At 52.7% G+C, this 25,522-nt stretch overlaps 11 protein-coding genes across 11 annotated transcripts; 4 read left to right on the top strand and 7 right to left on the bottom strand.

The window, feature by feature from the left end:
* The first annotated feature begins 266 nt into the window (after positions 1–266).
* CC1G_06084 (succinate dehydrogenase flavoprotein subunit) lies at positions 267–3,229 on the top strand. The gene is made up of 11 exons (XM_001839842.2): positions 267–400; positions 452–501; positions 549–660; positions 713–736; positions 788–829; positions 889–966; positions 1,015–1,486; positions 1,542–1,841; positions 1,895–2,348; positions 2,422–2,539; positions 2,800–3,229. The coding sequence occupies exons 1-11, from the start codon at positions 284–286 to the stop codon at positions 2,947–2,949; spliced, it is 1,917 nt and encodes a 638-aa protein (XP_001839894.1). The 5' UTR covers positions 267–283; the 3' UTR covers positions 2,950–3,229.
* Positions 3,230–3,700: 471 nt separating this feature from the next.
* Positions 3,701–4,922, bottom strand: CC1G_06083 (hypothetical protein; the record flags this gene model as incomplete). The annotated part of the gene is made up of 5 exons (XM_001839841.2): positions 3,701–3,781; positions 3,860–4,045; positions 4,108–4,167; positions 4,239–4,707; positions 4,768–4,922. The coding sequence occupies 5 exons, from the start codon at positions 4,920–4,922 to the stop codon at positions 3,701–3,703; spliced, it is 951 nt and encodes a 316-aa protein (XP_001839893.2).
* Positions 4,923–6,760: 1,838 nt separating this feature from the next.
* Positions 6,761–7,220, top strand: CC1G_06082 (hypothetical protein; the record flags this gene model as incomplete). Its single annotated transcript, XM_001839840.2, has 3 exons — positions 6,761–7,020; positions 7,080–7,117; positions 7,174–7,220. 3 exons carry the CDS (start codon positions 6,761–6,763, stop codon positions 7,218–7,220), a joined length of 345 nt encoding a protein of 114 aa, XP_001839892.2.
* A 267-nt stretch (positions 7,221–7,487) lies between these two features.
* CC1G_06081 (hypothetical protein) lies at positions 7,488–9,224 on the bottom strand (the record flags this gene model as incomplete). Its single annotated transcript, XM_001839839.2, has 6 exons — positions 7,488–7,508; positions 7,563–7,850; positions 7,925–8,158; positions 8,222–8,350; positions 8,416–9,090; positions 9,150–9,224. 6 exons carry the CDS (start codon positions 9,222–9,224, stop codon positions 7,488–7,490), a joined length of 1,422 nt encoding a protein of 473 aa, XP_001839891.2.
* Positions 9,225–10,710: 1,486 nt separating this feature from the next.
* Positions 10,711–11,298, bottom strand: CC1G_06080 (hypothetical protein; the record flags this gene model as incomplete). Its single annotated transcript, XM_001839838.2, has 4 exons — positions 10,711–10,773; positions 10,856–10,930; positions 10,984–11,049; positions 11,101–11,298. The coding sequence occupies 4 exons, from the start codon at positions 11,296–11,298 to the stop codon at positions 10,711–10,713; spliced, it is 402 nt and encodes a 133-aa protein (XP_001839890.2).
* Positions 11,299–14,902: 3,604 nt separating this feature from the next.
* CC1G_06079 (hypothetical protein) lies at positions 14,903–15,815 on the bottom strand (the record flags this gene model as incomplete). Its single annotated transcript, XM_001839837.2, has 6 exons — positions 14,903–14,908; positions 14,975–15,001; positions 15,056–15,109; positions 15,172–15,219; positions 15,277–15,321; positions 15,381–15,815. 6 exons carry the CDS (start codon positions 15,813–15,815, stop codon positions 14,903–14,905), a joined length of 615 nt encoding a protein of 204 aa, XP_001839889.2.
* A 1,564-nt stretch (positions 15,816–17,379) lies between these two features.
* CC1G_06078 (hypothetical protein) lies at positions 17,380–17,961 on the bottom strand (the record flags this gene model as incomplete). Its single annotated transcript, XM_001839836.1, has 4 exons — positions 17,380–17,466; positions 17,525–17,608; positions 17,660–17,722; positions 17,770–17,961. The coding sequence occupies 4 exons, from the start codon at positions 17,959–17,961 to the stop codon at positions 17,380–17,382; spliced, it is 426 nt and encodes a 141-aa protein (XP_001839888.1).
* Positions 17,962–18,606: 645 nt separating this feature from the next.
* CC1G_14003 (hypothetical protein) lies at positions 18,607–19,089 on the bottom strand (the record flags this gene model as incomplete). Its single annotated transcript, XM_002911918.1, has 1 exon — positions 18,607–19,089. One exon carries the CDS (start codon positions 19,087–19,089, stop codon positions 18,607–18,609), a length of 483 nt encoding a protein of 160 aa, XP_002911964.1.
* Positions 19,090–19,450: 361 nt separating this feature from the next.
* Positions 19,451–20,609, bottom strand: CC1G_14002 (hypothetical protein; the record flags this gene model as incomplete). Its single annotated transcript, XM_002911917.1, has 4 exons — positions 19,451–19,667; positions 19,707–19,885; positions 20,020–20,254; positions 20,554–20,609. The coding sequence occupies 4 exons, from the start codon at positions 20,607–20,609 to the stop codon at positions 19,451–19,453; spliced, it is 687 nt and encodes a 228-aa protein (XP_002911963.1).
* A 646-nt stretch (positions 20,610–21,255) lies between these two features.
* CC1G_06077 (hypothetical protein) lies at positions 21,256–22,178 on the top strand (the record flags this gene model as incomplete). Its single annotated transcript, XM_001839835.2, has 6 exons — positions 21,256–21,280; positions 21,321–21,347; positions 21,404–21,522; positions 21,629–21,705; positions 21,888–21,990; positions 22,041–22,178. The coding sequence occupies 6 exons, from the start codon at positions 21,256–21,258 to the stop codon at positions 22,176–22,178; spliced, it is 489 nt and encodes a 162-aa protein (XP_001839887.2).
* A 1,396-nt stretch (positions 22,179–23,574) lies between these two features.
* Positions 23,575–25,400, top strand: CC1G_06076 (glutamate 5-kinase; the record flags this gene model as incomplete). Its single annotated transcript, XM_001839834.1, has 7 exons — positions 23,575–23,644; positions 23,698–23,885; positions 23,941–24,051; positions 24,103–24,198; positions 24,248–24,422; positions 24,475–25,231; positions 25,286–25,400. The coding sequence occupies 7 exons, from the start codon at positions 23,575–23,577 to the stop codon at positions 25,398–25,400; spliced, it is 1,512 nt and encodes a 503-aa protein (XP_001839886.1).
* Positions 25,401–25,522: the final 122 nt, after the last annotated feature.

Below are 25,522 nucleotides of genomic sequence, written 5' to 3'. Positions count from 1 at the left end.
CCTAGCTCGCATTCCTGGAAGTGAACGAGTTCGGAGTATGATAGAGAACATGGGCGAAAACCAAGATGTCGTCGACTTGACGCCGGTCGAGGCTCGGATGACTCGGCAATTCATGAGGAGAGTAGCGCCCGGGAAAGAGCACGCGGAAAGCCGGAATGACTGTGTGTCGGAGTTTGAAAAGGGGCAAGCCGGAATCACGAGCATATGATTGGTTGGAAGGGGAACCGGGACGACGACCAGAGTTGCTCGCGCCTCTTTTTCTTGATCCTCTTCGTCGTCCGCAATGTTGGCTGCAAGGTCTGTGCGACGCTCTCTTTTGGGCCATGCCCGTGCATTCCACGCTTCTTCCAAAGTATCCCGCGTCGTCGCGACCAACCCTGTAAAGGCTCAGGAGGTCAAGGTAAGCACGACCCGAGTTCCCCGTTCTTCTCCACACTAACAACTTGCTCAGGGCTGGGGTAAATACCCGCTCATCGAGCACGAATACGATGCTGTCGTTGTGTAAGTCGCACGGAATCTACTCCGAACCTCAACTGACCTCGAAACAGCGGTGCTGGAGGCGCTGGTTTGCGAGCTGCCTTTGGTCTCGCTGAAGCCGGCTTCAAGACCGCCTGTATCACCAAGCTTTTCCCCACCAGAAGTCACACCGTCGCTGCCCAGGTTCGTGCACAGCAGCCCTGCATATCTCGCTTAAACTGACTTTTATCTCCAGGGTGGTATCAATGCTGCACTCGGAGTGAGTTTGGTTTCTCAACGGAATCGTGACAGAGGCCTTATATTTGCGTAGAACATGACTGAGGACGACTGGCGGTGGCACATGTACGACACGGTACGTCTCCAGTTGCCCATCTCTTCTCCTCGTCAACCTTACCCCGGAGTGACGTTCAGGTTAAAGGCTCCGACTGGCTCGGTGACCAAGATGCCATCCACTACATGTGCAGAGAAGCTCCCAACACTGTCATTGAGGTACGCTCTTTTGTCTATCAGTAACGCGTTTTCCTCAAAATTTTGCAGCTTGAGCACTTCGGTGTGCCATTCTCAAGAACGAAAGAGGGCAAGATCTACCAGCGTGCGTTCGGTGGTCAGTCGTTGAAGTTCGGCAAGGGTGGCCAGGCCTACCGTTGCGCTGCTGCCGCTGACAGAACCGGCCACGCCATTCTCCACACTCTTTACGGTCAATCTCTCCGACACGACACCAACTTCTTCATCGAGTACTTCGCCCTCGACCTCATTATGCAAGATGGCGAGTGCGTCGGTGTCATCGCCTTGAACATGGAAGACGGAACCCTCCACCGATTCCGTGCCCACAAGACCGTCCTCGCCACTGGCGGTTACGGACGAGCCTACTTCAGCTGCACTAGCGCTCACACTTGCTCTGGTGACGGTAACGCCATGGTTGCCCGTGCCGGCCTTCCCCAGCAGGATCTCGAATTCGTCCAGTTCCACCCTACTGGTATCTACGGTGCTGGCTGCTTGATCACTGAGGGTGCGTAAAAGGTTTTCCCGCTACCGCGACTTGCGAAGGTTGAATTTTCTTTCAGGTTCTCGTGGTGAGGGAGGATACCTCCTCAACTCGGAGGGTGAACGTTTCATGGAACGATATGCCCCCACCGCTAAGGATCTTGCTTCTCGTGACGTCGTCTCCCGATCAATGACCATTGAGATCCGTGAGGGCCGTGGTGTTGGTCCTGAGAAGGATCACATCTACCTCCAACTCAGCCATCTCCCTCCCGACATTCTCCATGAGCGATTGCCCGGTATCTCTGAGACCGCCGCCATTTTCGCTGGTGTCGATGTCACCAAGGAGCCCATCCCTGTCCTCCCCACCGTCCACTACAACAGTGAGTTTTATCCCCCTTCACCCACGCACCGTTATGTTAACAATTGAATGCAGTGGGTGGTATTCCTACTCGATACACCGGTGAGGTCATCACCGTTGACGAGAACGGCAACGACAAGGTCGTCCCTGGTCTCTACGCCGCCGGTGAAGCCGCCTCCGTCTCCGTCCACGGTGCCAACCGTCTCGGCGCCAACTCCCTCCTCGACATCGTCGTCTTCGGCCGTGCCGTCGCCCACCACATCCGTGACACCTGGACTCCCGGCAAGCCCCACAAGACCATCCCCGAGGAGTCTGGTCTCGAGAGCATCGAATTCCTCGACAAGATCAGGCGCGCTGACGGACCTGAGCCTACTGCCAAGATTCGTCTCGACTTGCAGAAGGCTATGCAGGCTGATGCTGCTGTCTTCCGTACCCAGGAGTCTTTGGATGAGGGTGTTGAGAAGGTTAGGGAGATTTACAACAACTTTAAGAATGTTGGAATCAAGGATCGTTCTATGATCTGGAACTCGTGAGTTGTGCGTTTCTATTCTCTGGGAGAGGTTCTGACATCTCGTGTTTTTCTTTTTTCTTTTTGTGCATAGTGACTTGGTTGAGACGCTCGAGTTGCGCAACCTTCTCCAGTGCGCTATTCAGACTATTGTCTCCGCTGCTGCCCGTAAGGAGTCCCGAGGTGCCCATGCTCGTGAGGACTACCCAGAGGTACGTTGTCATGTGATTTTTGCGTGTCCCGGTTCAGCCAATCGCTGACGTTGGATTACTTTTTTTGCTTCTTTTTCACCTTCCGTGATTTGCCGCCGGTGTCACTGCTTCCGCTACCTCCACCACTCGGCCCGTCTTCCACTCGCGCGCCTCGGTTTGTCTGCATCGACCATCACCGCGTCCACCACCACCGTGTCCTCTCCCCTCACCGCCAACGTACCACTCCAACTGCACCCTCATTCCAACCTGGACTTGTACAGCGTGACGACGAGAACTGGATGAAGCACACGCTCTCGTATCAACCTGATGTTGAGAGCCCTGATGTCAAGCTTGCCTACCGACGTGTTATTGAGACCACTCTTGACGAGAACGAGTGCAAGCCTGTGCCTCCTTTCAAGCGTGTTTACTAAATGGCTAGCGCGTGTCGGGGTGGGGTTGTCCTGTTCTCGAGTAGGATTGTTCTCGAGTGCGTCGGTTTTCGAGTGCACCTAATTCGAGTGGGCTTGCTCTCGAATGAGTCTACTTTCGAATGCGCCTAGTAGTAGTTCGAGGAGTGCGTCGCAGCCATCGTGGACGAAGGGACTAAAAAGTTGATGGTGTCTCTGTTACATTAATTGATTCGTTTTTGTTTTTTGTTGCAAAGTGTAGGCAAAGTATACTAGTAATTTAATTAACCCTTTGTTTGAAGGATTTGGTGTGCTGGGGGCGTGATGTGGAGTGGGTTGAGATTTCTACTCGCCTGTGTGAGTGGGTGCAGTGGGGGCGATGGGATGGTCGTTGACAGACTAGGGAGGGAAGTGTAGTACTGGTAGGTCTTGGAGTGGCTGAGGCCACCGTGCTGTATGCGGAGTTAGTGTCGATCGTGGGCTACTAGAGGCTGAGGCGCAGGAGATCCTGTTCGTGGGCCCCAGGTTAGGCAAAGAAGCGCTGAGGGATTGTCCTATAGGCGCCGACGAAACTCATGATGATCTTTTGAACAGGGTTTCGTTCTTAAAAAAGTAAACGGTGTTATTTAAGCGCTCGCCACTGACGAGCGCACCATTTCTTCTACATACTACATACTACGGACAGCCTCAATCGATCAATCTATCACTAAGTATCGTTGGACGGGATCTTCAGGCTTCGAGAGGCGCTGGGCGTTACTGTTGGGCGTACTACCTTCTAGTAGTAGTACGAGGGTGATCCGCCTTCTCCAAAGTTCAGGCTCCTCTTGCGGTTTTTGCCTTTGCCGGATCCTGAGGCCTGTCGTGGACAAAAAGGCATGTAGGATTCAGTATGAGGCGTTGGGTCGGATATGGAAGATGAGATATGTGTACGTACCGCGCTTGCGCCACCTGCGCCGGGGTCCTTCTTGCCCTTGTCATCCTTTTTGCCCCTACTGAAAGCACCGGTGAAACCCTGGAGTAGCGACTTGGACGGCTTATCCTTGACGGTTTTGTCGTCGTCTTTGGGAGGTACAGGTGGAGGTGGCAACTCCTTGTTTCGATTTGGGTCCAAGGTACCTTCCTGATGTATATAATATCCGTTCAATTCTCTTCTTCGATATTCATGGCATATACCAAACCTACCTTCGGAGCGGGCTTGCCTTTTCCCGGAGGAGCTTCGGCCAACTTAAACTTGTTCTCTCTCTGCGGAAAGTAGTAAACCGTGAGTTTCGCGATCGGTAGAGCGACGCGGGCGTCTGAAGTCGTTAGCTTACCTCTTTTCGTTCCTCTTTCGTTAGTTCGTTTGCGGTCTGTCCGGAACTCACAGAGCTTTTGTCTGACTTGTTGCCGTCGGTGTCGGGTGTTCCTGGACCTCCATGGAGGGTGGGAGAAACAATGGCAAGGGGTCCTTCTTTGGAATCTGTACTACCAGTGCCTCTGGAACTAGCACTTTCATCGCTGCTGACAGGGGTAGTAGGTCCTGTCAATTTGACCGGCCCCAAGGTACTGTCATGGCTGTTGGTACTTCTACCAGCAACCTGAGGGCCTTCACCACCTGGCGGACCTCGCAAGAAGATTGAGGTGCCCGCGGTCTCGTCATCGAAGAGGATAGGGACTGGTGCTGACAGCGTCTGAGTGACCGAGGAGAGGAGGAGGAGGCATAGGAGGTAGGAGAACTTGGGGGAGACCATTGTGATAGCGAGTGATTGAGGGGCGTAGACGTTGGACCGGCCAACGAAAGCTCTGCGAGACGGATAGTCAGTCAGGTGAGCCACACGCCAGAATTTGGTGAATATGGCTTACGAGTTGTTTAGAAAGGAGTAGTAGTAGAAGAGGGAGAAGCGAACCAGCGCACTGATTTTTCGAGGTTGCTCCCTCACCCCTTTTATAGCCGCGGATACTGTGAGTGCACTGAAACGCGACTTGGGGTGCAGACCTCCGAAATGGGAAGCCGTCATCACGCGTACACACGTATGGCTTCGTAGTAGACGCCCAGACCTTACCAATGCACCCACGAATACCCATAGATACTGATGGCACTGAATACGAGCTCTTGAACAAGCCTGCTTCTGTGGGTTTCGCATCCCTGCTGGAATGGAGAGGCGCCTGCATGGACACACGCACGAGTGGGACCAGCGGGTATTCTCATAGAATAAAACAAAAGAATGGACGAGTGTGTGTCCATAGTGGGCCCTGAAAACCCATGCATGCCGTACTCGTCGGTCGTGAGTCGGTGGGCGCGCAAGAGGCGCCAAGATCATTCGGATAGGCGCCGAAAGTCACTCACCGCAGACCAGGCGGGTTTGAAGGATACCGACATCGTCTCTGCCACCACCGAATCGCTTTATTTTAACCATAGAAGATCTCTGAAACTGGTAACGCGAGAACTATATTCCGCGCAGAAATTCGAGAGGATTCCACATCGCAAGCTAGATACATGCATACATAATCCACTATGCTTCTAGTGGCACGTTGATGTCATGTGTACACAAGTATCTTCATCAAACATCGGGTACTTATGTACTCTTAAGGTGATTCAAGACTGCTGGATGCTGGATATACACCGGCGAATCCACGCGATGCTGTTTCGACTTCAGGCCCAGGACCGCCAGGGTGAAGGTGGTATTACACTGGGTTATGGCTGTTATGACTTTAATTTACCCTTTCCAGGCATGGGTGTTTGGTGGGTGGAGGCTAGAGAAAAACACAGACTTATCTTTCTATAGACGACAGGACTCTCACAACTGGCGGATCCGAAAGCCGATGCCGGTTGACTCGGATACCGCATGCGCACTAGATTCTCACGGACGACCTCGATTTTACCTCCACCACCACAAACGAGTCTACGATTTTACGCCTTTGGGATGCCTTAATCTTTTCCTCCATGGATGTGCCTCTGGTGGATTTCTCTTTCCGGCGACGCTCTGTCAACACCTGGCGCGTCGCGAAGAATGGCGTATCTGCCAGACCACTCTTCCGACAATCGTTTGTGTGCGTCGACGACAATGTCGAGTGACACCTCATCGACATGGGACTAGACTGGCGACGTATATCCACTTGGGTCTCTTGTCTTCGATGACTTGAACGCTCATACATGGGTATCAGCCATCCACCGGCACCTTCTGTCAACCTGCTGCTGTCACCTCCACCCCGGATGGAGGGATTTGCGATATGTAGTTCGTGTCAACGCGCCTAGTCGATCGAAAGCTCGCCCATCCTACTCACGTCATAAGCTCCACTAGAAGAAACGAGGCAAAAGAAAGGTCTATGCTGGGACAGACCTGCAGGGCGCTGTGCCCATGCTACCCAACCCTCTTCCGAAATTGATATTCAAATTCAAACCCCGTGAAGCCTAAAAGCTAATGTTACTCCACCTTTTCCATCGTCAGGCCATTGTTTTCCAAATTTGAGTGGCGCACTGACGTCGAATGGAAGCCCTTGGGCGCTCAAATGCGAAACTCGGACAGCGGAAATGATATTCATATTGGAATTCGAATTCAAAGTATTGCCTCGTTGTTCTTTTGAGCTCGGCTCTTGGAATTTTCAGAGCTTGTACGCCTTGTCTCTGGCCCAACAGTGACCTCATTTCTTCTACGCTATTCGCTTGGATGCGTGTAGGCTTTGATCTGAAGTCATAGACGACGCAAGACTCGAGAGAAAGGTGCATGGGCCCGAAACTGGGGTATAAAAGTCTCTATCCCAGCCCTCGAAAACCTCAGAACTCAGGTTCACAAACCCCACTCGCACACCTCTCTCATTCGCGTTCAAACCACCCACCCAATTTGATTTCACGATGATGGCCCGTTTTACTTCTGCTCTCTTCGCCTTCGCCCTCTTCGCCGCCGCTGTCGCTGTCCCCACCCCACAAGACGTCGAATATGTGCAATGCAATGGCGGTCAAGTCCAATGCTGCAACGACGTTAAGGAGACCAATCAGCTCGACGCCCCATACAACCAGCTCCTTTCCGTCTTCGACGTCGACGTCAAGCAACTCACCGGCAAGGTTGGTTTGACCTGCAACACCGTCAATGTTTTGGGTATTGGCAGCAATTCCTGGTAAGGCCGCTCTGTAACTCTGGGACCACATCCGCTGATGCTTCCACGCATTCACGTAGCGACGCCCAAACTGTTTGCTGCACTGATAACAGTTTCGGTGAGTAGCTAGCCCTTTTCGTCGAGCCTTTCGTGTCTTACGAACTCTCCCTCTAGACGGCATCATCGCCCTTGGATGCACGCCCATCAACATCAATCTTTGAACGCTCACCACAAACCCTATCGCAAGTCTAGCATTACCTCGCTTTGCTCGCAGGCCCTAACCCTGCCTCAGATCTCATCGCTCTTACCTGGCTTAATTTCACCCTTGTTCGAGTAGTCTATTTGTATACCATGTTGTCTGTGTGTATGTGCTAATTCACGATCTTGCTATCTGTTCGGACTTGGGCCTGTATGTTTCCCGTTCGCACTGCGTTGACATTTAATACGGACGACAAAGCGACTATCGTACATCCGCTCGACTCAAACATTCACTTCCTCCTTCCGGATCCCTGTCCGTGCTAGTCAGTCATTTATTCATCGGTGTCAAGAGGAATCTAACTGACCTTGGGGGGTTGCGCTTTCAGATTGTTCTGGGGAGGTTTTTGCTTAGGAGCAGGAGCATTCTTGGCAGTCCCCTTGCTGACACCTTTCAAAGCTTTCGCCACAACACCCGTCGCCTTTTTACCCAAGTTGGCCAGCGGACCTGCCTTATTCTGCGCACCGTTCGGTTGCTTCGCGTGTACCTTGGGCTTTGACTTCGCCGCGGATGGCATGCCTTTGGACCTCGGTGCACCTCCGGACATACCCCTGGATTTAGTTGTTGTCGTAGATCCCGACGCTGCAGGGGCACCCTATCGACGAGTCGACGACGAACAAAGTGTTGGCTTCAGTGGAGGTATGTGTCGCGGACAAGAGAGAAACATACCCCTGCAGCAGGCGGTGGTGGTGGAGGCGGTTGGTCATCTTTCTTTTTGTCATTGAAGAAGGATCCTATTGATTTAACTTTTCTAACCACCTTAGATCGACGTATCGAGTCAATGATAGCGGTCCTGCTGCTCCCGGCCTGAGCATTTTGCGATCCGCTACCGCTCCCGTTGCTGTTGCTCCCAGCCTGGGCGGTTTGCGACCCGCTTCCACTTGCGTTGCTGCTACTTCCAGCCTGACGGATCGCACGCACAGGATATGCGTCAGACAAAGTACCGACGAGGGACAGTGAATTTACCTGGAGGTGCGATGCCTGATTTTGGTTTCCGGAGCTCGATGCAACGTTTGCCTGGTTCTGCTGTGTTCCAGGTGCAGGCTGTGGAGCCTGGCTTGACCCGCTCCCGCTTGCGTTGCTGCTACTTCCAACCTGCCAACGGATCGCACAGGATACGCGTCAGACAAGGTACCAGCGACAAGGAACAGTTGACTTACCTGGAGGTGCGATGGTTGGCTTCCCGACCCGTGGCTTTGGGGAGTTCCTGGTGCCGGCGGTACCGGTCGATTCGGTGCAGGTGGTCTTGAGCCGGACGCCTGGTTTTGGCTTCCCGACGCCTGGCCTTGGGGAGTTCCTGGTGCCGGAGGAACCGGTCGATTCGGTGCAGGTGGTCTTGAGCCTGACGCCTGGTTTTGGCTTCCCGACCCCTGGCCTTGGGGAGCTCCTGGTGTCGGCGGAATAGGTCGATTTGGTGCAGGTGGTCTTGAGCCTGAAGCCTGACTTTCGCTTCCGCTTCCGGAACTTGATCCAACGTTTGCCTGGTTCCGCTGTGTTCCAGGCGCAGGCCGTGGAGGCTGGTTTGGCTGCTGAGCTTGACTTCCAGAGCCCGATGCAACGTTTGTTTGACTTCCCTGCGTTCCGGGTGGCGGCGCCTGGTTGGACTGAGCTTCACTTGCAAGGTTTGGTAGGGTCTGTGCTCTTCTTAAACGGTGCCAGGGAGGGGGGCTAAGGGGTTGCATTGGTGGAGGCGATGGTGGCGGTACAGGGGGTGTTTCTGGACGCTCAAAATTGAGCTCACTCCATCCTTGTCTGGGAAGCAGACGCCCGGGAAGCTTGCTGGTCCTATAGTAGGCCCGGGATCTTAGCGCATTTCTCCCGAATGTGTAAACATCCTGCGATTTTGGTACATGAGAATCATAAAGTCCCACGATAGAGTGAGATATGCTCCTACAATTGGTAAAGCCAATGATTGAGCTACGAGAGCTACAATCAAGAACTTTGCGAGGAGGACGAGCTTGCTGTTCATGATACACTAGGAATAACGGAATGGGGAATGATCCAAGTCGAAGGGTTGGTGTGAGATCGAGTTGAAATACGGGTACCAACCAGGGTACGTAGACGGAAGAATGGGATGCGAACCAGCGCACAAGGAACCAGTGTCGACCTGGCGATCCCTTTTAACGTCTTTTTCTGTGGGTCTCCCTGGGTCGTTGCTGTGCACTTTGTAGACGTGCGGTGTACATGCCGTGATGTTCTTTGACACTTCTACCATGTTGTGATGTCAACAACGCAATATAAAAGAGTGATCGCTCCGAAATTGACGTCTACTATGAACCAAGGATAGTTATGCAAATCAGCGACTATGTCCGCTCTTCCTGATACTGTGTGCGCACGGGCGCGAAAAAAGCTATCCTGTAAGCAGTTTCTACATGAGCGCTCAGTCATTGGGGTAAAGATGAATCAGAAAGATGTCAGAGTGAAGTTTTTAGATGAGCGTTGAAGGCCGCGCACGGACAGACAGTTGCACACAGGGTGCCCATACAAGTCGACTATGGGACTACTTCGGATGGGGGAACATAGCCTTCTGGTCCAGCAGTCGTAGATTGCACAATCAGTAATCAGTATCAAGCGTTATAGGTTTAAGCGAAAGACCTTCGTATTGTGGTAGTAATGCTACAACAGCAACCCACCACCAGGATCCATATTCGCTTAAACGGGCGCTTATTGAACCATAAGACACAGTCCTTGAATACGAGATGGTGTCATTTAAAATCGCTGTGCTAGAAGAGAGGGAGATAGCCATCTAAGCTTAAGAATGACTTCTCCAGGCCCAGATTGGCTCTAGGCCAGCCTAAAGAGCGGAGCGCTGGGTGTTAAGCGCCCGCCAAGCCCAATCGCACGCACGGACCCGCGCCGCTGACTTTTGACAACAGACATGTCGCTTCGGCAGTTTCTTTCTCACCCTCATTTCGTCCCCACCGCCATCACCTCTGTCCGCCGCCCGCTCGTCCCTTTCGTCATCGTCCCTGCCGTCTTTGCCGTCGTCGAGAAACGCGCCCTCCCAACATTTCGGGCGTTCCTCTGTAACTTGTAAGGGTATGACATGCGTTACCTACCTATTTAATGCCACCTAGGTGCTCTGAACTGTTTACGCTACTGACCTCATTTAATAAACCGTCGTCGCTCATGACTACCGCGTGAGGCCAGCCTTCAATTTTAGGGACACTTCTACACTGCAGAAAGTCGACAACCGGATGCAGCAAAATGATGGCCTCAAGCCCGACAGGCGATTTTATCAACGGCGGCAGAGAGAATATACAAGACAATCTATCTTACATGCTTTTTTGACAAGTGAGCGATCTCGATAACTAACTGTCCATGAGAAGGAGAATACGCATTGCACTGCAGTGCGATTTTTGAAAGAAAACACTGTACAGGGTCTCCAGAACCGAAGAAAGAGTACGTCCGTCGTTGGAAGCAGTACGCGGGCCTCCGAACTGCCGAGCTAACGGTCAATCCAGCTTCCAGAGGTACATCGCCGCCCTCTTAATGGTGGCGTACATCGTCAAGATGATCTAGGGTAGTGGACCGACAGTCAGACATCGGCGACACATGAAGGCAACACCCGGGGACCAAGTGGAAGCTGGGATAACTCACCTCAAAACTCCAACCAAGCCCGCCAAGATTTTCAGCCGCACCATGCGCGGTTCTATCGTCGCCTCGAGGCGTGTCCTTGCCCGTTCGTGAGCAACGAAATCCAGCACCCCCAAAAACAGGAAACTTACAACGTATTCGGCTCGATACTCAACCCTGCCATTCGTGTTGCCGGTATCGGTGGCGGGAGCCGGAGGCTTCAAAAGGCGTCAGCAAAACCACGGACAGGAAGACGACTATAGTCTTACCGGTGCCTGATGGCGACGATGGCGAGGTGGCAGGGTGGTGGGTGGTTCATGTTGGGCGGCGGCGGTGGTAGCAGGAGAAGTGAGGCGCAAAAGAAGCTCCCTGCGGGAAGCGCGATGAGGGTCCCTAATCGACATCCTTCCATTAGCATCCATCAACCTCAATGTAAATGAGGGTGGGGTATGCGGCGGCATGGACATGATGAAGAAGATCCGCGGTGGGGAATTGACCGTCCTAGCTGTAGTCGTTACACGGTAGCGTAGGCGAGTACAGACTGGAACAGAGAAACGAGAGGATGGCAGAGGTGATGAAAAGGAGGAAGGGGAGGACTGCAGGGCTTTTATAGCCTGGCGAAGGTCCCGGATCGCGTTTGGTCAGGCTTGACCGTCCAAACGAAAATGGAAATAATCATTGGGGCGGGTCCGGTCCCCCCCCAGGTTCATAGAGAACCGTGTCGAGAGGAAAATGAACGGACGAACACCGTTCATTTTCATATCGTGATGGTTTCTAGAAGATAGCACTCTGTAGAACAAAACTCTGACAGGCAAAAACCACTTGCCGTAAGACCAGTGATGTCGAAACGAAGTTGAGAGGACGAGGACGCCTCATCAAGCTCATGCCAAATTTCACAGCACTTTGAAACGCGCACACCCTTTCCTTTGCAACCATGTTCAGTGAGCTGACATGTTGACCCCCAACCTACTTGATTACGCACCGTGGTGAATTGGCTACTTAGCAGTCATGGAGCGAAATGGGAACCCTTGTTTTTCTGTGCCAAGTCTGCCCCCGCGACTACAGGGCCGTCAATACGTTTGTACAATGGTGGATATTCTTCAAGCACTGGACGACGGTCAGTTGTCGGGTCGACGGGGCGTTGTTCTTTGCGGCGGAAGGTGCGTGTTTTCTCCGATCCACCTATTTTCCTCACCGTTTTATGTCGCATTTTAAACTCTGTTCTCGCCACAACTTTCTCTGACTACCTAGCTGCCCCGCGTTTACCGTCACAGCACTAAGCGACCTCGTCGGCGGCTTAACCCCACGAGCCACTACCCATTCATCAACCACCTGCAGCCAGACGTCCACAAAACCCGATTACTTGGGCTTGACAACGACCACGACAGCGAACGGCCGAAGGACAAGCCCCTCTACTGCCACGCAGCAAGTGGCTACACTACACTTGGGACCGGGGAGACCGCAGCGTTGAGAGGAAGGATGGTGGACTGCATTTGAAGTTTGAAGCGACTGCAGAAGTAACGCTTTATTTCCCTTGGAACCCAACCAATGACCGACATTCTTCGACAGCAGAGCCCAAGCTGTTACCGTACGAGTCATCTAAACCCCAATGTCCTAGCCCATCAACATCAACATTCAACACCGTTCCAATTCGAGGAAGGGATCGAGCTACATCCCATTCGCAACGCCCTCCCTCCTACGAGTCAACCGCTGGCAGTCACCAGTGCAACCATCCCCCTCCGTTTCCTTCCAATCCCTTCGCACTGGCTCTCGCTGTTCCTGCAGTCGCCCCCGCAATTCGAATCGTGTAACATGCAGAGTTGGGTGGAGTGCAATGCGTGGGCCGTTGGGAGAGCTATGGCCGGTAGAATGAACCACCGGCCTATGGGTGGAGAGGGTGCGGCGAACGAGCACGGGACTGATCGTTCTCTCCGTGCTTCAATGTGCAGTTACTGCGCTGTACCGGGCGTGTTGCTTTTGTATGGCAGAGGCAAGTAGGTTCTGGGGACCGGTGTATCCTTGTCCTTGTCCCTCGCCCTCCGGCAAATAGCCGGTGGAGAGTGGCCAATGCTATGTGGCCTCCAAAACCGGTGGATCCAGCTCGTAGCCAGAATTCTTGGCTCATATCCTTCTGGAGACATCCATCGACGGAGCGTTCACTGCCGCATACTGTGTTGACCGCCCGTCCTGTTGATATCCCGCTTCAGAACCAGACTGAGAGGCGATGGATTCCGTCGGTCGAGGTGCTGCAGGGAACGACAGACGAGTTTGGCTGACACATGGGTGATGGCGCGGGATTTGTCGTGATAACGGATACCATATCTCGCCGAAGATCTCTGGAGGGATTTATTGGGTGCTGGGCTGCGCGATATCAGCCAGCATCGTTTGAGGTGTCGCTGCACCTGATGATCGGGTGCGACTGGAGGGGTCACGGATGGGTGGAAACTTTTGCTGGTGAGGCGAACGTATGGATGGCAGGGAGACATCAGCCAGCTAGGCCGACTGACGGAAAGTCGCCATCAACGCTGGGCAAGTCCTGCGGGAGGTGGTGGAGGGTGGCACGCCTTGGTCGTACGTTGATAAGAAGCGATGCAGGAAAACAAGCGCTGGCTGCGAACCGCCAGGAAGAACGGGGCGGTTGTACTGTTTCTGGTGGACAGAATAGCTCAGTATTGACCATCAGCCACTAGGTGTTGGTTCCAGCCATCGCGACTCCTTTCCAATGGCGCTGAAGCGCGTTTCCGAGCGCCGCAGCGCGCCGCGTTGTCACGAACACGTCGCTGGAGGTAGGGGTTTCGAGTCTCGACGGGTAACACGAGGCGTCTGGCGATTGACTCAACATTCTGGGGTCTTTGGAGGCTCTGAAGAGAACGTCGGTGCCAGCGCAGTCAGCAATGGCTACAAGTCAAAAGCTTGACCTGGGTACCACATACCAGATCTTTATCTTCTCCCTTGTTCCCTCTACTGGTTCCTTCGGTATTAAGAGAGGAATATATGGCTTTTCATCTGCAATGTGCTCCAATATCTTCCAGAATCCGGCCCTTTTGCGTGCGTATTGTGCAGCAGCGATCCGTCAAGCACGAAGGCATTGGCAAACTTCAATGGTGTCATTTCGCCACGGAGTGAATGCCGACCAGGTCAGGGTCTTGCTCGCCATTCAAGAAAACCGTTTTCGTCGTTGTTTGTCGCTGTGAACAGAATCGAATGTCGAAATAGTAGCAAGACCGTCGTGTGTGGTGGTGGTCAAGACGCTCGAGACCAAGTTGTCTTGGCGTCGCGACCCTCTCCCCCCGACCACCATCACGCGGCTGCGGCCATCCGCAGCTTCGACGGCAATTTTACCCTCAATGTCCTCCAACGCCTTGGATGCACGTTTTCTAGGCTCTGACCAGAGAGAATGCAGCGAACTAGCCGAAGACCAAGCACAAATGCTCCTGGTTATCCAATTCTGAGTTGGCTTTTCGAACAAGAACCTGGATACCTGTGTTATCTCAGTATCTGCAATGGAAGGTGAATACTCTTTGTATTTGACCTAGGCACAGTGAGTGCTGACCACGCGTTTCACAGTAAAGTCAACTCTAGATCGGCACAGTCAGGTTGTATAACGACCCGCCAAAGACCTCACGAGGGCTAGGAGCTCAGTGAAGTCGCCTCTACGCCTGGTTGACATCTCTGCTCATGCACACGTCCTATCCTTGCGATTCAGCTCGAAATCCAACGTTCCCTGCTAAGGTATGATACGATGCCGGTTATTTTTCACCCACGTCGATGCATTTCCACTGCGTCAAGCCTTACTCCGATTGCCCGGGACTGGTCCAGTCATGTCACGTTCTCCAGACAGAAAACTGACGCGTGAACTTGTAGGAAAATTATCCCGTACAAATGCGACATTGTCCCCCGTTCAGGGAAGTATGCCGCGTTTATTAGGTCACTAACTTGACCTTCAGCGATCCTAGTACGAGAAAAATGTACCCTATCCCGTATCCGAGTACGTGATACAAGCGCCTCTCCACTTAAATTCCTTCCGTTCATCAGCACCACACTCTTGTTCGTTCCATTACCAGGACTGTTCTACTTCTGAAAGTGGCGTAGGTTAGTCAAGAGGCTCAATGTCATATATTTCTGGTAGCTCAAGAGCCTTACCTTGCGGCTGGTACCTGAGCCAGATGCCTGGATAAGATGTCAGCATTGGTAGGGAAGTAACTCGTGCACCTGGGCGCGTACCGCTGCACCACCACCCCTGCTACTAGGGTCATCATCTTTCTTGGGCTTATTTCCCTGGATATCGAAAATACGACTCTCAATTTCATGTCCATATGATCCTTTATTGAAAAGCTTACCTTCGACGTCGACTGGGCCTTGGATCCCTGAGGCTCCTTACCCTTGCTCTATTGAGAAATGTAAGTTTTTATTCCAATGCTCGAATTTCGCCTGCTGGGACTCACCGATCCGGGCTTTGCGGCGTCTGGCGTCTCCGATGTTCCAGATCCCTGTTTCGGTTCAGCCAGCGTACTTATGAGATTGAATATCTCTATATTTGAGCACTCACACTTGACCCAGATGCTCCTGTCTTGACATTTCCCGCTGGCGAACTAGACGACGGCCCTGACGATGGTGGTACATGGCCATGGTCAGCCGTTGTCGACCCATCACTGATATAACCATCTTTTTCATGCGGAGGCGTTGTAGGCGGGGTAAGTTTAGGCCCTGAACCATCATCAATGGTTATACCAAAGCTGGCTGGACGCGAGGGGGCTGAATTGGAGGACTCGGAGGACTCGGAGGACTCGGACTTTGTGTCGAAGGCATTTGGATCGGAGATGATTTGGGAGGAACGAGTCAGTGTTCCGACTACCGAGCTGCTTGGACCTGAGCTTGAGCCTGAGTCTGAGTCAACGGCGCGTCCTTTCCCCTTGTCATCCTTTCCGGCCCCTAGAGTCTGCACATTCCTTTTCTCAGCTTGGACGCCAAAGGTCAACAACATGGCACTTACAAACTTGGGAAGTTTAACTTGTGGAACTGGAGCGGCCAGTGATTGTACAATGCATATGAGAAGGAACAACCGAACGAATGTAGTGAGCTTTCGGGAAGTCGGCATTGTGAGTGCAGTGGGTGAAGTGAACTGTGAAAGTGAAGTAGTTGGACCAGCCAACAGACTGGCAGACGTCGCGTTAGTCCAGAGATATAGATGTGCAAGTAAAATCTTGCTTACCACGGGTTTGTAGAAGTTGGGAACAGTAAGATGCGAACCAGCGCAATGAATTCGACTCCAATTTGAAAGACTTATACCTTAGCGTGCAACTCCATGTAGGTCCAAAAAAGGCCCTATCTGTTTCATCGGCAATACGGTGGCACCAATAACTCTGCGGTGGGTACTTCCGCAGGATAGCAAGAAAGATGGACAAGAAATCGTTACAATTAGCGACCCTCCCGATAGTCAAGGAAGTGGGCAACTCCGAGTGCGGGAGCGTAAACATATACCCACAATCGTTATTTAAATCAGGGACTGAAGTGTTAGTGCGTAGACATCCAGTGCTATCCGATCATTAGGGAACATACACTTGCAGCACAAACAAGCCCACAGCCCATGAAGCGCGACTCGCACCTTTCTCGAGCTATGGAATTTGGGCTAGGCGGCCACTCGTAGGCGGAGGCCAAGGAATTCATTCACATTGATACCTTCGGATGACATCAATTATAAGCCTTGTTCCCTACAGAAAACATCGTCTATTGGCGTTTCGGCAGCCACGCACAACACCAGTTGGGCTCTCGAAAGCGCTTTTCGAAAACGAGCGCCATATAGTAAGCGCCGGCCAAGCCACACCCTCAGGCTAATTCCACGCACAGACCGTCGCGGAGTTTGAATTGGGTGATGACGTGGTCATCCCGCCCACCGACGCGCCCCGCCTCTTTCTTCCCCACCGCCATCACCTCTGCTCCCGCCCGCTCCTCTCCATTCAACAAACATCGCCTTGGTCGTTGTCGACGACGATGACCAGCGCCCCCTTTCCCGAATCCCCCTCTCATCCTTCACTTACCTATTCGATGGTTACCCACCTCACCGCTAGGCGCACCCCTACTTTACTGACCCATTACAATATACAATTGAAGTCTAACCTAAATCTTTGCGTGCTCCAAGACAGAGAATAGGAGGGCAAGACAGAAGACGGAAGACCATAGAAGAAGAGGAAGAAGAGTATGTGCAAGAAGAAGAGTATGTACATGAAAATTCTACAAGAGCGTGAAGGAACTCGAAGGACGAAGGCGGAAGGCATCAAGCCATCTATTGTACAAGCAAGACTCAAGAGTCAACTATGGAGTGAAGAAATGAAGCAAGAATCGTTATGTGCATGAAGAACTGTCCGTGTTTGAATGAGATGTAACGTGAGTGACCTGTGTGATCATCTGGGACCGAACGAAACCACAGAAGGCGACAAGAAATCAAGGCGCGAAGACAAGAAGATATAGTAAAGGAATAATGTACAACGAAGACACCAAGGAATCAAGCAACCTTTGCAAGATCCAGGTGTGAGCGAGAATTCTCAGCGCTAATTCCTCAATGAAGCCTGCAGAGGCGGAGCACCATCCTCCGAATCATCGAGTAAATCCTCCACAAGATCTGTGCAACCCGAAGACTGTTAGGTGTGAACGGACGTTGGAAGACACTCGACCGCAAGCGCAATAGTGACGAACCTCGAAAAGCGATCCGTACTTCGTGTAGGGAGTGGGTGTCAAGCTTCGCCGCGCCGATGGGTCGTGCGGAGAGACATTGGTGTCCTGAACGAAATCGTGAGCCAGTTCCATCAGTCCAACGACGGAAGGACTTACGATGTATTGAACGCTGTAGGAGACATTCAGTGGTTGTGCGATGTTGGATGGCTCTGTTACAGGCTTTCAAAGACTCAGCACGCGTTCCGCATGGACATGAGGCGACTCACCGACGGATGTGGACGGCGAAGACGAGGCGGGAGGGAGCTTGCTGCAGATATGGTTGGATTGGGAAGAGGTGCGAGCGGGATGACTACATCCCGACGAGATGCGGGATAACTGTCCTTTAGTTCCACCTTTCCACGCGCATCCGAGATGCTCAGGAAGAAGGATGGCGGTACTCGAAGGGGGCCAAGGGACATCTCGTAGTAAAATTGATTGTGTTGCTTGTATTGTCGTTGTAGTCTTTAGTTCGTAGTGTAGCCTTGAGGAGACAGTGGAGGGTGAGTCGAAGGAGGGCGGGAGCGCAGAAAGAGAGTGGGGAGAGGAAAGAAAGAAAGGGAGCGTCAGGGTCTTTTGAGGAGACACGGGATCCCTTAAGTTTGGACGAGCTTGACCGTCGAAACGCAAATGGAAATATCCATCTGCGTCTTGATGACCTGAACGAAAGGTCAGGTCAATCTCTTTCGAAGTTCGAAGATGAATGACCCGTGTAATTTCCCGTTCGAAGCACCGTTGGAAGAGGAAAAAACATAAGCCCTTGAGGTGGGTAATGTTGGAAATCACCGGCGTAGAAGCATCAAGGAACTGTCATCGCGGGGGAGTGTCACCTCCTATAACCACGTTGTAACGCTTCACGGCACAGTCGTTGCGAAACCTCCAGGACAAGTGGGCTGGTCGAACACAGTGGCGGTACGTCTTGGTTGTCTTCCCAGCCAGTCACAAAGACCAGAACCAATTGGCATTACATAGAGACAAGGCTCAAGCGAAGAAGAACAACACAGCAGAGTTTCAACGTCAAGCCCTCGACTCGGTCAAAGCCAAGCCAGTTCTCGCCAACGTCGACTCTAGTCCCCACCATCGTCCGCGTATCCCTCTTCCAGCTCGTCGGCGACCACGTCTTTCTCGAACACAACCGACTCGACCACACGGCCGTTCGCGAACAGTCGTCCTCGTCGATGGGCGCTTGTAGGCCGCGGGGTGCTTGGGTAGAACGATTGGATCGTTGAGGCGGTATATGGCGAGGGATGGCTGGGGACAACAGTGGCATGGCTGCTACTGGGAGGTCGAGGTGCGTAATGCTCTGGCTGCTCGATGGCCCACCTGACCAACCTCTCGACAGCAGAAGCCCATGTACCGCCCAATTCCCAACCCACGCCCACTTTCCCATCGCCCCTTCTGCCAGCTATCCACTGGCAGCTACACGACGACCATCGTTGTTGCAATCGTGACCCCAAGGTGCTTCGTCCCCGGTGCCCGCTATGCGAGGAGGGAGCGGACGCCCAACCACCAATGACGAGACGACCCCACGGCTCATGGAAACTGCCCATCTAGTTCTCTTCCCTGCACACCGTCCTCCACATACGACCTCTGTGGAATGCAATAAATGACGAGATTGGGAGGTTGGTGTCCGAGCCCCTGAACCCGGACATCCAATTGCGAGGTGCATGTCGTGCTGGAGCTATGGTCGAGCCTCTTGTCTGCGATGTCCATCCAGTCCAACCGCTGTTCACTCCTCGCTTCTACAATTCCCTTGCTGGTCTGGGGAGGACCACTCCTGGTCTGCCAGTGTTACGGCACCACCATTGGGCGAGTCGCCAAAGCTGCTTTACGGGATCCCAGTCGAAAGCTTGGGCATGGTGCAGCTGGGTATATTTGTTGTGATCTCGAGTAACCAAGGACGATGTCGTTTCAGCTGGACGATGCTTCGTCGGACGCACGTCTACGACCGAGGGTTAATTGGCGGGAAAGGTGGTTGTTAACTGATATGCGTGCCGGATCGACTTTGCCTGGGGGATTCCCTGACACTGGTTCAGTCCACAGATGGCCTATCGTTGGGATGTGCTGGGGTGACGGGTCCGACGTCGACAGTTGGAAGAAGAGGAATGTGCTGTCGATGTAGTCGCCTCTGGACGTGACACGGAAGATGTCAGTTCGGTCAACTGACCGAGACGAGGAACGATGGATGGTCACAGGGAATACAGAACAAATGGGATCCGCAGCATCCCCCTCGTTCGCCAGTTGGAAGGGTCTGCTCGCGAAAACCCATGTGGAATAATGCATGACTGGTTCCCTAGGAAGCAGTGCGCTAGGGTGGGTGTAATTATACTTGTACGGAGTATGAAACTAATAAGAGATCGTCAGTCATGTCGTCAGAAGCCGGAGAAGGGAACCCGCACCTAACCAGGACCTGGAGAAGGTTACACCGTACCGGTGGCTGACCAGAGGTCATCCAGGCTCATTCGAAAGCAAGACCCCACGAGTTTGCATCCACCAAAACGCTTGTCGCAGTGGCCAACTGTGCCATCGCCACTCGTCAACAGGCAATGACCTTCGGCGTTCGACACCCTCGCCAATCCATTGAGCAGCACCTGGAGAGTGGAGACGTTGCGCTTTGCCAATAAGCTTCTGGCCGACAATTTCGAGGGTGTTGGCCGTAACAGCCAGTCGTAGACAGCAAGTCGGATGCTCAAGAAATCCTCAATTCTTTCCAGTCTGCAAAAACGTCAGCCAAGAACCACACATCGTGTAAATGTGATGGGCGTACCTCGAGGCGACCCATCTCTCTGATTCTCCAGCTACCCTGTCCCCTTTCCTCCTGTGTCTACCATGCCCAGTTGTTGGAAATATACACGGGATTCTCCTATCGAGAAGACCATTCCCAATCGCCGCCTGGTTCTTTGAAATGCTGTTCCAGGAAGACGTAAACTCCCAGCCCCACACACTGAAGATCCCCAAATTTCCAGTCGTTCACAGTTTTGAAGACGTTCAAATCCTCTTCAAACGAGAATTACGAGCTGAAAAGTATTTTTCTTTCTTTGGCATGTATTGGGCGGTGAATGTTGGGCATTTTGCGAGAGCGTGTTGGGAGGATGATGGTGGTCGTAGAACGAGTGGCACTGGCGGGCCTCGCGCCTTGGCGCGACCAACTGCTTCAGAGGCTCAAAGGTTGTTCCTCAACCGCCATCATCAACATCCTACAGGGCCCCTCAAGGCTTATTTTCAATGTCTGATTACCGCTAGCTACAGGTCGCCAACAACGAGCTGCGCAGCTTATACCCACAAACACAAGGCAGCGCTTGAGAAACCCCTGCATCTATACCAGCGTTGCAAAGGGATGGTCGCGGCTCTTCTGCCAGTTATTTCGCCTCTGGGGACAAGATGAGGGTGTTTCTTCAAGAATCCCCCTTTCCAGGCTTTGTTTGAGCTTCGAAGAAAGGCGGGCAAGGTCGTGAATCGGTAAGTGCCCGACCTTTTTCTCCAAGAGACTCGCAGGGTTGATGATGGACGCCCAAGGCAATCTGCCTACTTCTCAGAAGACCTGTGGACGTTGTGAACACCCGAACCGCGCTGTCTGCAAGAGGCCTTGGTACATACACGCCCCCTTCGTGATATATCTTCGAGAACCAGACCGGGTCGCAGCCAGTCTCGTGAACCAGACGGGAGAACGATTATCTTGTCCAATGAATCGAGTCTTTGTTCGCGAGGATAAACTCATGGCCAGGCACCAGACAGGCCATCGTACTCGACTCCTAACAGAGTTTTTACGCCGTGTCTCTAGACAGTAGCTTCGTAGAAGCGTTTCGAGGTGAGCCCACCACACGCAGCATGGATTACTGTTTCACTCACGCGCTGCCACGCCAGAACCTCGCTGTACTTACTTCAAAGGAATAACTTGGATCAGGATGAATGTAGCAACTTCAGAAGTTCCAATGGACCCCAGTAAACCGATTCCTCTCGGTTCTCGCAAGCAAGTTATCAGCGTGCCTAAACCGCACCGGTTGGCGAAATTCCATCTGACTTCTTACGGATATCTGGTCGCGCACTACCGTATAGGAATAGCTGATTGATCACCTGGTCGCACCAAAGCACGCCAAAACCCGTTGGAAAACCGGATGGTTTCACCCTGAACGAGAAAGCATCTGGGAAGCGCGAATGCTGAACCAGTACGTGGTGTCCTCAAGTACATTCCCTCTTGGCTCCTGGAGCCGGGTGGCAAGAGTATCTTCGGCGATGCGCAGAGATCACTTCGTATTCTCTCGAGATAGGCCTTTCAATGATGCGATGGTGAGATCCAGTTCTGTTGCGTTTTACCAGTGCAGTTGCTGATAGGAAAGCCAACTTGCAGACGAAAGGAACCACTTTCCTGCCGGACCCCTGGTAAGGGCGTCGACATTCATGAGGGCGGCGGGCTTCGATCCAGACGTCGCTGCATTTGGCTGTGGTCGTCGGTACGCCCTTCCTATCCCCCATACGTGATATTCGTCCTGACGTCTATCAGACGATTGGCCCAGGCCGACATCTAAGCCACGACTCGCTCCTCTACATGACTGCGTCCCGCCTATCCATCTTCAACGCACGCGAAGAGCAAGGAGGGAAACCCTTGAAACTAGAGATCACCTCGGCGCTGATGCCATAAGTGCGGTTCTTCCGTTCTCACTTTCCGCTCTAAACGAAAGGGACGATCCTGATGCCTCGCTGAAAATGGGATGTAGGAAATTTGTCCCGTTCAAATGCGAGATCGTGCCTCGTTCGGGAGGCATGCTGCTTTAATTCGGTCATTGGGGTAATAACTTGGCAGTTCATTTCAACCGGTGACCTACCTTTCTTTCTGTCTAGAAGTTCTGAAGGTGTGCAAAGTACGTACAGCAACACCGAGTAAACGGCCCTGAAAGATGGAACGTGCATTTGTGTACCTCCGACTCCACTCCTCCAAATAAGCGCCGACTTCTGAATGCCCGCCAGTGGAGAGTATCAGATGGCAGCGCGAATGGACACCCGTCCAGACCACCGCCAAGAGGACCCCCCAAAATCTCGACGAAGGTCCGAGCGGATTCCGGACAGGATTTTCAGGTTTTGGGGACAGGCTGGAGGTCAAATCCGGACAGAAAAGGGAATTTTGAGGCCGCAAGGCCAGTGAAATCCCGGACAAAATTGGCATTTTTGGCCTCAACGGCGGAAAAAAAAAACGCCAATTTGCGAAACGAGCGCCGCACCCGGACATTTTTTGCGGTTTCTGAGGCGCGAGGCCTGATAAACGCCCGGACAGGAACTCCAAATTCGAGATTTTTGCTCCGGACGGGAGACCGGGAACCTGTATCGGGCCTTTATCGAGGTATTGGGGGGTCCTCCGCCAAGGGCCTCCTGCATGCCAACGAGGCGCGAGACCAACGTCATCGAAGCCCAAACGTTTCATCTCGTTTGGACCCCAGTTTCCCGGTAAGCCTAGTCGGACACCCAGAGCCCAAATTTCGCGCTCAAAACGGAAGACCAAGAGTATTATTTTTTGCGTATGATTGCTGGATTTGGATTCCTTTGTTTAGATCTTCGAAGAAGTCCTGAAATAGCACATTCTTTCCGCTCCAAACACGCAACCTTGGCGGTTGGTGGAAGAAAAAAGTGGGTGATTGTGGGCGCCGACCCCGCCGTGGGAACCCTGAACGACCGGCATGTCGGCGAGGCTGCTAAAGCAGGACTGCTGTTGTCTACTTGCTCGTCTTTTTCATCCACCAGAAGCTTCGCTTTTGACCCTCAGTTTCATGAACTCCGAGTACATCTGTACAGAAGAAAATAAAGTGCCAGGAAGAGGCATTTGCTCGGAATAAACGTGGTGATTTCGGAGAGGCTGTTACATCACGAACGGAATCCGGAAGATCTCCACAAATGGATTCCTGAATCGTTTTGGACTGGTTACAGCCTGTTACAGCACCCTCTGATAGACCCCAATCGTCACTGTTCTCGACAAATCAAAGATAATTCACCCGAAACTGACCTGACAATATCCGATATATAAATCGTTGCGAAAAATCTTCAAGATGTCACAGGATTTAGGCCTCATGGCGCGCAGCAAACACGGTCCACCGTGCACGATCGTCATCAAGCTCGGTATGTTCTTCGACAGACTACGTTTAGGCTCTTCGTTGACGTCTTGGCTTCAGGCACATCGTCCATTGTCCATGAGACGACCCATCAGCCTTTACTCTCGACGCTGGCGTCGGTGGTCGAGGTCGTCGTTCGGTTGAGGAGCTTTGGGCACAAGGTCGTGTTGGTTAGTTCTGGTGCCATCGGTGTTGGCCTGCAACGGATGAGCTTGCCGCGGAGGCCAAAAGGACTAGCGAAGAAGCAAGTGAGTCGCTGTTCAAGTCTTCTTCGCGGTTGAACTAACCGATCTGTCCTGGTAGGCTTTGGCGGCTATTGGACAGGGGAGGCTGATCGCCCTCTGGGACAATTTGTTCGGACAATTCGAGCAACCTATTGCGCAAGTTCTACTCACCAGAGGCGACATCTCCGACGTAGGCTTCGATGCTACGCCCTCACCGTGATTCAGCTCATATCCTCTGCAGCGAACACGATACCTCAATGCCGTGAACACCCTCAAGGAGCTGCTCTCGATGGGTGTCGTTCCCATCGTGAACGAAAACGATACCGTGTCTGTTAGCGTACGTGGATTTCTATCCGTATATCCTGCCCAGACTTACAGATAAACAGGAAATCAAATTTGGTGACAACGACACCTTATCAGCCATCACTTCCTCCATGATCCACGCAGATTATCTCTTCCTTCTTACGGACGTAGACGGACTGTACACCAGCAATCCACGAAAGGACCCAGATGCAAAACAAATTGAGGAGGTTAAATCGATTTCTGAAATTCGTGCTCAAGGTGCGCATCCCATCTCATCATTTTGCATTCCGTTCTGAACGGTGCCCTTCAGTTAGTACATCGACGTTGGGGTCCAGCCTCGGTACAGGCGGGATGGAGACCAAACTCATCGCAGCAGAAATAGCATCTGCAGCTGGCGTAACCACCATCATTACCTCAAGTAAAAAGCCGGAGAACGTCCTAGGCATCGTCGACTACCACAACCGCTACACCCTTCTCCGCAAGTTCTCCTCCAGACCGTCTAGTCCCACTGTGGCAGGTTCTGGCCGCGCTAGCCCAGAGTCGCAGCCGGGCAGCGGCTCGGCCTCTCCCGTTCCTTTACCTCGCCCACCACATACCGTGTTCATCGCTTCCTCGACCCCATTGCGCGACCTCAAGTCGTGGACGAGTCATACCCTATACCCTGCCGGCAGTGTGGTAATCGATGCTGGAGCACACCATGTCCTTTCGAAACGACAGTCTGGAGGGAGGTTGTTGCCAGCAGGTGTGGTTGGTGTGATTGGCGCGTTTGCCTCTGGCCAGGCGGTGCGAATAACGGTGAGGAAGGGTAAAGAGGGGGATAAGGAGGTTGAAGAAGAGAAGCAGCGCTACGTTAATTCCTACGATACGAGCAGACCAACGACTCCTGCTTCCGGACTGCAATCGAGCGCGGCCAGTTCGAGCGATGACCATGACCATCCACCGGCAAAGGGTGTCCATTTCGAGGAGGATACGGAGGAGCAGATTAGCGAAGACGATGTGATCGAAGTTGGGCGAGGACTGGCCAACTTCAACTCTGCGCAGGTGTCCCGCGTGAAGGGACTGAAAAGGTGTGTGGTTGTTACAACTTCGATTCTACCCCCAGTTATTAATTACTTTGCTAGTTCACAACTCAGTGTGGTACTCGGGTACGCAGACTCGGAGTATGTTGTTGAGAACATTACGATTAGAATTCCCCCTAGCCAGCTGGCTACCCTAGGTCAGACTGCGTCTCCGTGACCGAGCTTTAGTTTCGTTCTTCAATAGATTTGGGCGTTGAGCGCCTTTTAGTAGACATCCAACCAATCAGATTGCGTTGTTTTGGACTGGTTTTGGAATTGCATCCGCTGTGGAAGATTCCG

This window comes from Coprinopsis cinerea (assembly GCF_000182895.1).
Source record: "Coprinopsis cinerea okayama7#130 chromosome 2 map unlocalized cont3.2, whole genome shotgun sequence".
Taxonomy (NCBI): domain Eukaryota; kingdom Fungi; phylum Basidiomycota; class Agaricomycetes; order Agaricales; family Psathyrellaceae; genus Coprinopsis; species Coprinopsis cinerea.
The sequence above is the reverse complement of the archived record's forward strand: the minus strand, read 5'-3'. Positions and strand labels throughout refer to the sequence as shown.